The sequence below is a fragment of the Eutrigla gurnardus genome (genome assembly GCF_963514095.1).
Source record: "Eutrigla gurnardus genome assembly, chromosome: 21".
Classification (NCBI taxonomy): domain Eukaryota; kingdom Metazoa; phylum Chordata; class Actinopteri; order Perciformes; family Triglidae; genus Eutrigla; species Eutrigla gurnardus.
This window is the reverse complement of record NC_139932.1, coordinates 19,983,837-19,998,011: the sequence shown is the minus strand read 5'-3', so window position 1 is coordinate 19,998,011 and position 14,175 is coordinate 19,983,837. Positions and strand designations below refer to the sequence as shown.

The following is a 14,175-nucleotide window of genomic DNA, read 5'->3' as shown; positions in this document are numbered from 1 at the left end:
TTGGACGTCATGGCAACGGTCGAATGTTTGAAGCATTCGAGTTGGCCTTTGAGACAATCAGATTGGTCTCTGCATGCTGCGTCTTTCCTTTCAGAACTCATAAAAGATGCAGTTTAGTTGCATGATGGGAAATAGTGTTTATTCAACTGTTTCAACAGCAGTGAAGAAGAAGACAATTGTGCCTGAAGTTACAGGAATTGGAAACACGATATTGACTGTTTTGGCAAAACGCCAATAAACAACAAGTGTTATTGTGCAATGTGCACTGAAATGAACAATGTCAGCTTTCCATTCTGGTTTTTCTGTATACAAACTCCAGCTCTGAATAGCAATCATCCCCCCGGTCCACCTAAATACTGCAGGTCTGATGGTCAGGGTGAGACCTCTGCCAGTAACTGGGAGTTCACAGGTTCAGACCGCGAGAAAACAAGTGCATCAGTGGTGGATGATTCCTGTCTACTTCCATGTGATCATCAGATGGCTCCTTTTTTAGAGCTCAGTGTTTAACTTTGATAACAGCAACAGAAACAGGAACCGTCAGTGGTTTCTCTTTATTAAAAGCACTTCATTTCACCAGTACATGTTTGCCAAGAGATTCTGTGTACTTGAAGCCCTGCAAGGTCCGGTTCTGTAAGGAAAATATGAGTCATTATTTTGCCCGCACACAAGGTATTTTAGAAGGTCTGTTGAGATTCCAGCTCCACTTTGATCAAATAAACAAAAGGATATTTTAAGGTTGTTTTGACTGTTTGGAGCACGTACTGTACTGTAGAAGTGCACGGAAATTAATCCTTGCTAGATGGTAACTTATACATATGATCGTTCTGCATTGTACAATTCTAATATATCTGCAGATTAATCTGAAAGGCTCACACTGTATATGAAATATAGACTATAATTTCCTTCACAGTGTGTTGTGTTTCTTTGCAGGGCGAAGTATTTTCGAGGGAAGAAACTGAACGGCGAGTACGAGATCCGGGTGGAGCAGGTATGTTGGAATTAACATATTTTAATGAATCTTTTTAGAAAAGTTGCCTCAATCACTGACATGAAACTTAATAAAGGGCTTTTATTGTGAAAGGTAGGGACGAGAGCAGCTGTGTACGCTGCTGTTAATGTGGGGGCAATAAGAGTATGTACATATTTTATTTTCATGGATTTGCCTCAGTCACGCTGCAAAGAAGTGTCCCGAAATGTTGAACCACTCCTTTTTCAAGTAGCCAAATATCATATCCAGTATGCACAGAAATATGCGTCTAGACACTATATTTACAGTGTGCAGATAACATCTCATTTACCTCGAATAACTGTAACACTTATACATCTGCAAGCCATTGTTGGGGCCTGGAGCCGTCTTTGAAATGGAGTGGTGGTTTTTTTATGAGCGAAGGAAAAAGGGGGACCACAATGAGCCGGACCCGTGATTTTTATAGCCTCAACTCGACTGTTGTGGTCACGTCCTCTTTCTGGGCAGGGAAAGGGCTTGAGTCAAGATCGTTCTATGAAATGTAAACTTATATTTCTATAAATATAGAGAGAGAAAGATACAGATATTGAACCCCAATAAAAATGTGGCAGAGTTAATTGGGCTCCTTAAGTTGATAGTATGGGCGACCAAACGAGCCTCTCCACAGCTCCAACTGTGACCTACTTAGATCTTTTTTGGACCCTCCACTCTTTCCCAGAAGCCCCTCCGCGTTGACGATAACAAGTCACTCGCTAATTGCCTTCAGCAGCCAGACTCTTCGCAGGCTGCTCGTGCACCTCGCTGAGAGCCTCAGGACCACGGAAACACAATCTCTGTGTGAAAAGTTAGCGCCGTGCTGAGATGAACCCTTTCAGGGGGATGACAATAAAAAGCTGCCCTTTCTCCCTCTCGTCTTATGGTTAAAGCGATCTCCTTCATGCATTTAAAATGAGATAATGTATCTTTCTTAAATGAGTTCCATCTATGATTCATATTGTGATACATATACGCCAGCTGACTGGGTCATATTCATGCCGTTTAAAGCTCTCCAAACCAACGTAACTCTTCTCTCGCGTACTTGCAGCCATATAAGGTGCCATCTTCAGAGTCCAGCGTGTGATGCGGCAGCAGCGGGGGAGGTCTGATGCCAATCTCTGTGACGGGGAGAGAGAGAGCCTCTTTGATGCCTCCTTGTAACATCGAGGCTGCCCTGCTACCTGTACCCCAGTCGCTGCACTGCTGCAAAAAACGTAGCGATGCCTTTGTTGTGGGTCGTTCCCTCTCATTTACGTGACCCACTTTGCAGTTGCGTTTGGCAGGCGTCTGAGGTCTCGTGTCCACCGGGTAGCTCTCTTTTTATCCGCTGAACAGATGCTCATGGGAGCGCCGGTGGTGGGGCTCCTAAGTGACTAATAAAAACAGGCTCCAAGCCAACATGTTTTTTTTTTTTTTTTTTAATGTTCAGTAGTAGTTGATGGTCTGAGGGCCAAAACATGCCAAGCCATTCAGACAGTCAGATTACTATAACAGCATACCTTCTTTTAATTTTTAATTTATTTCCAATGAAAAACACAGCCAGGAACTCGAGGGCCTCCCTGACATGTCTCTATTACTGTTAACATGACCAGAGTTGTATATTAACTTCTATCGCTCTGACAGGGACTCCCTCGTGGTTTAAAGGGAGAGTTATTGTGCAGTTACAGGTCAGTGCTCATATATCAGTCATATATAAGTCAGAAAAACGATAAAACTAAGGCAAAAAGAAAAAAAAATACTGTCTCTGGTATGTTGCTAGTTTTTTATCATGTTGTCATCCTCTCATTCTACTGTCATGCTAGTAGCTAGCAGCTTTAGCACAAATTAATATAAACCGAAAAGGCCTTTAAAGGGAGACTAACTTTTACTGCCAAAAATAGTAAAAAAAAAAAATGCAGTTACCGTAACACAAGTGGAAATGTATATTAATGTCTAACTCAAGATGGCATTAAACTGTTCATTGTGATGTTTTCTGCTTTCCTGTGACTGTACTGACTCACTTGTTATTTTCTTCATAGACGTTTCCTCAGGAAGTTTAATCTCACAGTAGGTGGCTGAAGATAATTAGTTCCAATGACTTAATGCATTTGTTATCTGCGTGAGCTAGCTCGCCACAACCAGCATGGAGTGAGGACATACGTGCCAACTTTAAGGCCACAAAAATAAGTTAAACTAACCAAAGTTAAGCTAAGAAAATGGTGATTTGTTGTTAGTTGATGGTGATGACACATCAGTCAGTCATTCCCATCCACAATAAAAAAGTGAAGCGATCAAGCTATATTCAATTCCTCTGTAGCAGCAAAAGAGAACGCTTCGTACTTCGTCCCTGTTTGGCCGCTACCGCAAAACCTCACCTCATTGAGTCTACAACAACGGAGAACAGTCACAGTTCTCTGCAGTGGCAACGCTACACATAAAAATGGCCACTGCCCTGACCTCTCTGCTGTGTTGATTTGAATGATGGGACCGAAAAATGTCAAAACCCATATTCAGCAGCTGCAATCCAAGCGGATCCCAGTCCGTGATGACACCCAGCAAAAAAAAACCTTGCCTGTTTGCTACCCACAATCCCCCTGCTAAGTCATAAACACGGCAATTTACACAATTGGACAAATGAGGCAGTTAAATTTGAAGGGGTCTGTTTGTGAAAGAACAAGAGGCGGTTCTTCGGGGTTGCCGGACCATGTGTGGGTTTGGGTCGGGCAGGGCAACATCTGCTCAGCAGGCGTATGACCTCAGCGCTGTCCACGCTCCTTTCTGCTGCAGTCATGGCAGCTCACAGGCAGTGGGCTGTGTGTTATCCGCACCCCCTTTTTCCTGACTGGTATTTGCACATGACACAGGGCATCTGAGTCGGACTTTCTTCCAGACCGGTGATGATATGGTTTGGTACTTGCTGCAAAACATTTGACCGATTCAGCCACTGCATTAAGCATCTGTCTTGGATTTCAGCATTTAGTGGCCCAATGAATAATTTCACTGTTGTGCAAGGTGGTAGTGATTAGCAGCAAATACTTCTCCGTGGTGCACATGAATGGTCCACTGTACTTCAGGCCTCTCAATTGCACCAGTATGCGATTCAACTGAGCTTATCAAGAGTTTCTAAAACATTCAGAGGTCAACAAAAAAACGGATCTGCCCGACAGCCACAAATCGAATCCTGACGAGTATGTTCTCGCTTAACGTTTGTTCACAAATGAAGGCAATCGTTGCCGATTGGGAGTAATGGAACAGCTACTTCTATGCAACATTTTCTATTCAAAGTTGTAGTTCATCGAGGTCTTGGCCGGTCGAGGCTTTCCCTATTTGAAACTAAAGAGGTGAGGCAATAGAAGAAGAAAAACGTTTTCTTTCAGATGAAAGTAAACCATACAATAAGAGGCTCCATCTGGGCCACAATGATTTTATCCACAGCTTCTCCACTTTGGTCTTCCAACATGGGACCAAAAAGATAAATAAGAACAACTATTGATGGAACAAGATCAGCGTTTTATAGGATTCTAGTAGACCTTTGTGGATAGGAAAAATTAAAGCTCAATAACATTAATTATGGCTTCTGTGTAAAGTCCATCTTTTTTTTTATCTTGCATTCATCGTGTCCTCAAAAATACCTGCCTCAATAATTGTCATAATAATAATAATGTAATTGTATTGTATTTGAGTGCTGTTTTCCATAATTTCATCACCATAATCACAATCAAGTATACAATCTCCATAGTAAAACATTTCTATACTGGTATATTTCTATATATTGAATTATCCAGAATGTTCATATTACACCTAGACTGCTTTGATTGCTCACATGTCAACATTTCAGTGGCTTTCATGGTTTCAACGCGGACTGCAGTTTCATCTGTTTTATCTTTCGACTTATATTTCTCATTTCTTAAGCCGTTTAAAGTGTTTGCACCTGCATTTAGCTTTTTGCGGTTACCCTGCCTCCCAGTAAACAATGAAGAGTGGATCGAAGTGCATCCTTCCAGTTGATCCTGTTTACAATTTGACTCGTGACCAAACAAAAAAAAGGCACCATGACCACCTGAACCTCAGTGACACGGGTTAGTCCAGATCTACAAATACTCTCAAAGATTCCAGACGAGCTGATGTCAAGTGGTGTTTACTGTGCTGTCCACCGGTTCACATGGCAGGCATGGCAGGGTGCTCGCAGCGCTGCAGGGATAAATGAGGCTTGCCTGTAAATTGCTGTGGCTGAGCTATACCAATGCCAACCTCCGACTCTGGAAAGTGAAGCCAACGCTGAAGTCCTCGTGGCCATCGGGGTCCGACTCCTCTGGTTGCAAAAAGTAGTCCGACTGTATCGAAATCTGTGAGAAAATAATCCGACTTCTCACCTGATTTATTACCTCATTGTAAACTTCAGTTGTTGGTCTCAATAGCTAGTTTCAAGACTTCTTCAATACAGCATGATGTTAATTTAGTAAATTAATTTAGTAAAATAAAGCAGGGTTTATTTCCATAGAAATAAAAACACAACAGGTCATCCGGTGGGTGGCTTTTCATTTAGATGTTCTCCTGCGATAGAGAGAAAGAAATATGTTTTATATTTCTATTTTGTTTGGATTACTGTTAATACACACATTGGTAATCAGCGAGCAGTGGGAGTGATTATGGCTGGCAGAAACTTAAACTGCAGAACTTAAACAATTCGGCTGGAACCCTAATCGCAAACATACTGTCTTCCGTAATTCTGTTCCTCCTAACAGATTAGCTCCGAGCTATTCTTAATTCAGCCTGAATGCGGGTCAACAGATGAGAAGAATCAAGCTCTGGAGGCAGTTGCCCCATGTATCACTTCCTGTTTTCCTTTCCCAGGGCAAGAGCTGCTCCGAGACAAGTGTCTGAATGTGTTACCGTGATGGTAACCATGGCGCTGTAAAAAGCCTCCCTGTCCTGGCTTCTGGGCCTGTGCCCCTCACCAGCCACTTCATCCATTACCGCCCAATGACAGTGGTCCTTAGCACTCCTCTTACCAACAACCAGCCAATCGGAGATGGCGTGGAACGCTCGGCCCGTTGCCAAAATGTTGCCCACTCTCCGGTTTTAATCAAGTTGCAGTAAAAGTCAAAACCCCCGTGTTTGGGATGGGATTTGTTTGGGACATGCAACGACGATGGAGGATGTGTGCGTACATGTGAGTGTGTTTGAGTGTGCAGTGTTTTTTTTTTTGCCGCTGAGCACACAGATGTTTCTTTCAGAGGCGGGTATCAGTAAAAGAAGAGCTGAGAAATGGAAGGGGGCCAAGTGCATGTCCTTGAGGCACATTGAGTGTGAGTGGCGCCTCGTTGTCCCCCTAAATAAGATTACGGCATTTACTCGCCCCCTGCTCTTCCTCAGAGAGTGCAACAATAAATAAAAGTGGTGGGTGTTGTTTTTTTGTTCCCCCCCCCCGGTTTCGTTACGTTGGCACATTCTTTTCAAAAACCAACTCACTCCCCCATACGGAGTTTACATGGGCCACGGAGCTGGATGAAAGGGGAATTTATCTCTGAGGGAATATTGCTGATTTCCCCTTTTTTACGGAGATGAAAGCCCGTATGAAGTTTTTACTAAAGCGATCATCACAGTATGAGAATGTGTAGATAACAACTGACTTAATTTGCTATGCGATGCAGGAGCTGGGTTGAGGAGAGGGTCAGCTGGAGGATTTGCTTCCATCTCCATCCATGTTGGCGTAGTTGAAGGCGGATCTATACGAGCCGTGCTACACCGCCTGTCTGGAAGCCCAGGAAGCAGAGCAGCTTTCTGCAGGGGAGTGTTGTTGAGAGGCCATCACAGCATCAGCTTTTCACTCATAAGATATTCATGAAAAACTTACATTTCTTTTAGATTTCTTACCCAGGGCACAAAGGGGTTCCATGCTGTGCGATCTTTATTTATTTGCCTTGCTCAGTCCAGGATTTAATCCATCAACCCTCCAGACATAAAGCTATTTCTTTGATTAGCTGACCGCCATGTGCTGTACATGTGTGTGCAGGGCTCCACTCCAGAATGCAATATATACTCGTGAGAAGGTAAATTGCTCCCTGAGTGTCCGTGGGAAATGTTTTAATTATTGATTCTCTTCTTAAAATATTCAGTTTCATACCGTCACTACTAGGGTGGGGACGATATAAGACTGAGATTAAAAAATGCTCACAATAATTGTGAATATCGTAATGAGTGAGTGTAAAAAAACAAATTGCAGCCAGATTTAAAAAAAATACAGGAAGTATAATGTAATAGAAAACAGACTCACAAATGTTGCCATTTATTTAATTATAGTTTATTTATGCAACAAGAGCTTATGATTTATGATTCCTTTTATTTTTGATTTTAACGAACAAAAGAAGCTTTCTCCCTGTGATGCAATAAAAATGTTTCTTGTATGTTTCTCTCTGTAAGATTCCACTACATTTTAGTGCCCTTTTTAAGAGTCAGTGACTGAATCTGGTCCATGGCTGACTCGACTTTTAGAGACAAATGAACTGCAGCCGTCTCCAATTGTTGTTTTTCTGCAGAGAGTCAGCAGACTGCTTTTTAAGGGCCCATTAAAGCCGCTGCATTACTGTCACTCCTCGTTTTTAAAAGTGATGTGAAGACTAACAAACGTCAGTGTGTCATGACCACCGGCTGCTGTTTAGCATCGCTCCATGGCCTTCTATACCCGGTGTTAAGGATGTAGCTTTGAGCTGGACCCCTGTCAGGGAACATGGGAAATATGTGATCCATGTGTCTGTTTGACTTGAGCCACAGCCAAGAGCAAACTATTATCATATTAAAAACTGTAATTTTAGACATGGAGCCATGGAAACAATGACGCAATAGAAATGCTCCCAATCTCATAATATGCACCTTTAACATGCTGATGTTTAGCAAGTACACCGTTTACCACGCCCATCGTCTTAGTTGAGTGTGTTAGCATGCTACAACGTAGCATTAAACATAATGTACAGCTGAGGCGGAATAATATTTTGGATGTATTTGGTCATAAAGCAAAGTATTGTAAGTTTGCACCTCCGACAGAAGCATGCTCTATTGCACATGTACCAACAGTGATGTCACTGCACCCCGTCGTACCACACTCCTACATATCTTTTCCAGGCTCAAGTTGCTACAAGTAGTTCCTTAAACTACCTTTTTAAATTACAGCATCTTTTGACAGTGTGTATTATAATACTTACAACAAGATGCCACAATAAACATCAATTGAATAGAATAAACCTGCCTTTAATCTCTTTTTCTGACGCCGAACATTCACTATTAAGGAAGAGAACTTTAGTCGCCTTCATTGTTGAGACCTAAGAAAACTTAATTCCAGGAATGCTGAATCTGGTCAGGAGCTTTAACATCAATAGATGTCTTCTTGACTACAGTGACTGTCATTAGCAGGAAAATTGAGTTGTCCCTGTCTGGTCGTTGTCCATTCCCAGAAGTCGACTGTCGCCCCTCCCTTTGAGTATCTCTGAGAGTTTGACTGAGTCATTAGGTAGCCGGGCTACGGCCTTTCACAAGGCTCTCGCTGTCCGGGAGGCCACAAGCTGGGGATAACTCAATTTGCCTCCTCTCACCAACTCCCTCTGTCTCTCTGACTCTTGTCTTTCTCCTTCTGCAGTGCAAACGCAGAATTGTCTGCCTGAGAGGCTCTTATGTCATGTTATGTTTTGGTGGTCAGAGATCCATGTCCTGTCTTTTAGCTTTTCTTCTTCATAAGAAAGATATCAAGTCAAAGTGCATCTGTAGCCCCATCGCATTTGACTTTAATGAGTCAAAAGGCACAACGCAAGAGAGCCGTTTTACTTTCACTTTACAGAAGGAACACATTTCTGCCAGAAAGACCTTTTGTGCATCCGAGTACCGCGTCAGAGACTCATATTATGGTGGACAAACGTGACCTTATATGGTATGTTGTGGGATGTGACAGCCACTACATCATCTCGTCTTTCTCTCCCCAGGCGGAGTTCTCGGAGATCAACCTGGCCTCCTACGTCAACTCGGGATGTATGGTGGACATGCAGGTCAACAAAGGAGGCACCAGAGTGGTCAGGTGAGGAGCCCGAGTCCTTTGACGTATTTGCCCACGCAATCTGCAATCTGCCTCAGTGAGCACACACAAAGGCTTCGCTTCTTTTCTATCTGTGATATATATCACTGTTTTTATGTGCACAGTTCTATTTCTCATCATAATATTATTTCACATTGCAAACTGCATGTTATACAACCAGGTATTTTAACTAAATAGTCTGATCAGCGCTCCAAGGGTGCTGATAATTCCCATTAGGCCTTTGGTTGCGATGCCAATTCTTGTGGTTATCAGAAAGCTACTTAAGCAGATTGCTTTTCAGTCATAAAACCCTTTATTACAGCGATTGTGGGGCTGATAAAGGTGGCAATGGCTTGCACTCTATATCACCTCGATGCCAACGAATAAGTTGTCTCAATCAATCTGAAGACACCATTCATTATTATTCTATATTGGGTCATTGCATTCCCCAAAAAGGTCAGAAGTGACCGCTGGCCAGTAAGCACCTCCTGTAGCAGCCACAGTTAGCCGCTGGGTATTGAAATAGACTGCTCTGTTATGTGATGAGCTCACTGGTGATCAGCTGATCTGGATGGTAAAGATGACTTCATGCTCATGCCTTAACCTACATTATGAATGCCATTCGTATTTTAAAACAGCCAAACAATACAACACGGACGTCACAGCTTTAAAGCAACTATTTTTGTATTAACAATGGGTCACATGACTATTTGTAATATAAAAGGGGTCAGAGCCACAGTGATTAACTCTGCAGTTTCCCCTCTATGTTTAAGCAATAGGAGAATAATTTAAAAAAAAATCTATATATTAAAAAGTATTTTTGCTTCAACTAGCAGTAAATTGTGAAAATAATTTACTTCTACTTATTTTTACACTTTTTCTTGTTTTCTTGATTGTTACCTTGACAACCAGCGTGGACACCATATCAGCAAACTCTCGACTGCTTCTTATTCACCAGGCTTCTGCGTCCCGATTGGTCCGTTGCGTCAGCTAACTGAGTGCATGCCGTCCAGCGTCGGTCCTCCAAACCCTCATTCCAGCCGTCCCGGAGGATTATCAGCTAATCTGTGTTTTGGCCCCTCGGCTCCACACAGTTTTGCGAAATAACATCTTTATCAGTGTTGCAAGTCGTATTTGTCCCGGATATGGCCTCGCCGTGCAGCGCAGTGTGAAATCAAGCCCGAGTAATGGCAGAGCCGATGTTACAATGCAACCTGTTGTCAGAACGGACACAGAGGTTATTGTGTGGGTTGAGTATTTCTTTTTTTTTTTATTATATTGCTGCAATGATAGGGAAGCCAAATTGGCTGCAGATGGTCCCACTGCTGCCTTGTTCACAAACACTGACATTCACTGCCAAACTGTTGTGGCTCAGCTCGTCTCTGAACTCGACTGCTAATCGTATAATCGTTGTTCCTAGCGGGGCCGCCTGATTGGTTGATGACTAATAGAGCACAGTGGTCACAACAACTATTTTAGAAGTTCACCGAGTGAGACGCTGAAAGTTTCTCCAGATCAAAGATCAGTTTAAAACCCCAGAGTGTGAAGCGATTATAATCTGTCATTATAGCCAATCAAAACTAATTATTTCTTTGAGGGCAGCGTGGAAATAGACAGAAGACAGACAAAACACTAGTTTCCCAAGCACAAGCTAAATGGGTTCTGTCCTATTACATTTGTGTGTGCGTGCTCACGGGAGGGCTCCATCTGTCCCCATGGCTGTTGTCTTCTCTGTGCCCTGACCTCTGACCTCTGTCCACAGTCATGCTCTCCGATCACATCGCCTCCACGGCAGCACGCTTTCTCACAGTTCTGTGGTTTCAGGGTCGTTTGTGCAGCGGGGTTTCTCTCTCTTGTGCATTACCAACATTTCTATCTACTGTATGGTTAAAGAGACCCAGTGGAATAGAGACAATGGGTCTCATTTAAGAATAAGCTAAACTTTGTTCCTTGTTCTTGTTTTGTACACCGTTCCGGTTGCAAGCAGTGATAAAAGAATAATTTAAAAAGTCATAATGTGCTCGTGTTTGCCTGGAGGGAGCTCAGTCTCATCTGGTGAAGTAACAATGGAAAAAAAACATGGTGAGGAACTGAATTAGTCTCAATTAATGTGTGTGCATGCTTCCTTTAGAGACTGCACACATTCATTTTATTGTTTTTTTTTTCCATAGGTGGCATAATCTGATGTCGCTTTATTGATGTTATTTTCATTATCCTTTATTGTGCAGCTCTTTTTAGAGTCTGTTTCAATACAAGTGTTATGAGCTAAATCATTGACTTTGACGATGTCAGGAGTGTGAGGAGTTGATGGGAAAAGCACAGCTGCTCCGACCGTGTTGGACGACCTCGTAATTAGTGTAATTATGCTTCCTCTTTGCTGTTTTGTATTTCATTCACAGGCTGTAAGACCGAAATATTGACATTCAAAAAAATGATCAGACTTATTATTATATCCGCCATGACGATTATATGTTCAGTCATGTATTTGCATGTCTGTCCACAGCTAATCTCATAATCATGTGCTAGTCAGCAACCTCCAGGTCTGAAAAGTGAAGCCAACAGTAGAGGCACTTAAACTTGCATTCTCTCGTCTGGCCATCAGGGGGCGACTGGAGCAACTTCTCACTTGATTTATTATCTCAGTGAACATTGTAAACATGAGTTTCTCAATCTCCAGTTCTTCTTTAATTCAGCATGATGTATATTTAGTAAATCATGAACCATTTAGAGTCAAATAGACAAAGTAAGTTGCCGTTCCACCGCTTGTGTTCATCCGATCCACCCGTCACTCCTCCGTAGTCCAAATATGGTCTCTTCCGTTCACTGGTTGCAAAAATCCAAGATGGCGATGGCCAAAATGCCAAATTCGAGGCTTCAAAACCGTAATTCACATCCCAACGGGTGACATCACAATGATATGGTATATGCATGGCTTTATAAATCTGATTAAAAAAAATGTGCATACGCAGAGTTTTGGTTGTGGGCCTGTGCAAAGTAGCAATTTTGCCACCACCACTGTATGCGCCACATGCAACGTGGCACGCTCTGCTCGGCCTACAGTACAGCAGAGCGACACGCCACGAGGTACAGTAGTTATGGCGTGTTGTTCCCTGCCGAAGCTGCTGTAGTCAGCCCTTTGGCTTCTCCGATCACTGCTGCCAAAACCTCCAGCGGGCTGCTCGTCTCCGAGTGGGAACACTGGTCTGGCTGGAGGACGGACCACAGCAGACAGTATGATAAGCCGCAGATCAACGTCTCCTCTACCATCCTCACAGCTCCTGGTGGGCCAGTTGATTAATTAGTGGTGATTGATGTCCATTGAGGACTTTATAGAGCTTGTTTTGCTGTTGCACTCACAGGAAGTAGTTCTGGTTGGCAGCGTCGGGCTAGACGTCTAAAATGTGGATGCAGTGTAGATGTTTTAACGCTGAACTTTCAGCACAACAAACTTCAGAATTCAATAAACAACATTCATTGCTCTTCGAGGGCCTAATTAACACGAGCTGCTCACAATATCGTCCCCGTGAGAACGCTGAATGTCAATGAAACAAGCTCAAGTCAAGCCAAGCAGGCCTTTTTTTATTGTTGATGTGTGGATTGATGGTGACATATATCATTGGTGTACGTGGCCTGAACTGCCATCAATCATTCAGCCTGGCACTGTGTTCATGTTTGCTCACATCCTGTTGGATGGCAGGGTGTTATTTTGTCTTGGGTTGCAGTAATCATCCTGTAGCGAGTGTCTCCATCCCGGTGATGTCATTCTCAGTTGAGTGTTGCTGAGAGCAGTAAATTCAACATGTATTTGACTTGGATTTTCTATGCCATGTCCACATTCCTCGCCGTTCTCTGCCCCCAAAGGTGGAGGGAGGGATTCAGCCAGATTACATTAGCAGATCCCTGTCTGATTTATTTTTTTTCTCTCTCCTTCTATTTAATTTTCTGTTCTGAAAGCTACCAGTCTCATCCAGACGGGACCACCCCTCTTTGTCTTTCCAATCCCTACAGAATACATAACAAGACTCTCCTCCTTTGGTTACCTCAGGTGGCGATTTACCACTTAGACCACACACACACACACACACACACACACACACACACACACTGTCGTGACCCCTTTGAAAGCCCATTTTAATCAGTGAAGGAACTGTCTGCCCGGAGCAGCCTCAACACCTAATACCTCAGACAGGTTCATCTTATTACTGAGCAAATAAATCCCGCTCAGTTCAGACATGGCTTTAGGGGGCCTGAGGGTGGTTTCCTTTAGGAGAGCTGTGACTGTAATGAAAGCATACCACTCCGCCATCCCTGCTTTTGTAATATAGCCATGAATACAAATGGCCCCACTAATACACTCAAACTCCCAACAACACTCATTTCCCCTTCTGCCAGAGGTCATTTGGTGCTCTATCGCTCTTGCGGCTCCTTTCCTCATTCCACCAACCTCCCGTGGGACCTTTTCCCCAAATCCTCAACACAATCACCGTTAAGCAACTCTCAGATTGTTTTACTAGTAGATTTGCTTAAGCTACACCTCCAGTTTGGATTCTGGCATGCGTCCTTTTGTTTAACGCGTGACCTTCGCCGTGTTCAGCGCGGTGTGGAGATGAACCCTGGAGTGCGATTGCAGCTGGAGGCGATCCAGAGCTTTGGCAGCCCCGACCGAGGCCCCCGCCTAGGATCTGAGCGACTGCCAGCTCGCTCCGGAGCCACAGCCACAACCACAACCACAGGGAGTCCTAAATCCAGGCCAGGGGACCACAACATGATGCTCGGCTGCAGGGAGTCGCTGTGCACGGAGCGTCTTTGGACAGCGCCAGATAAAAACAAAATGTAGAACTTTTAAAAGTGAAGTAATGTGCATCATCAACATTATGGCATTGCTTTATCTCTTGACATTTTGCTATTTTATTTTCTCCCCAAACTCCACCTTTTAAGCAAACTTTGCATTTCAGTCTGTTCCTCACCGTCAGCCAAGTGGATCTCCATACACCAATTAAAATAAACAAAAATGTGGATTTTCACGAAATTGGATTAAGTGGGCCGAGGTTTTTCTCTTTTCTTTTTTCTTTTTTTACTCCCTACGATGTTTATCTTTCAACAAAAGCATACAAAGTTTTCTTTAGCAGCG

The 14,175-nt window shown here is 43.2% G+C and overlaps 1 protein-coding gene across 2 annotated transcripts in view; it reads left to right on the top strand.

The window, feature by feature from the left end:
* Positions 1-14,175, top strand: part of syn3 (synapsin III) — a 72,072-nt gene that overhangs the window by 13,586 nt on the left and 44,311 nt on the right. For both annotated transcript variants that reach the window (XM_084039255.1, XM_084039256.1), the window contains exons 3-4: positions 931-988; positions 8,956-9,047. In XM_084039255.1, coding sequence (XP_083895381.1) covers positions 931-988; positions 8,956-9,047 — 150 coding nt within the window. The remainder of the gene's footprint in view (positions 1-930; positions 989-8,955; positions 9,048-14,175) is intronic.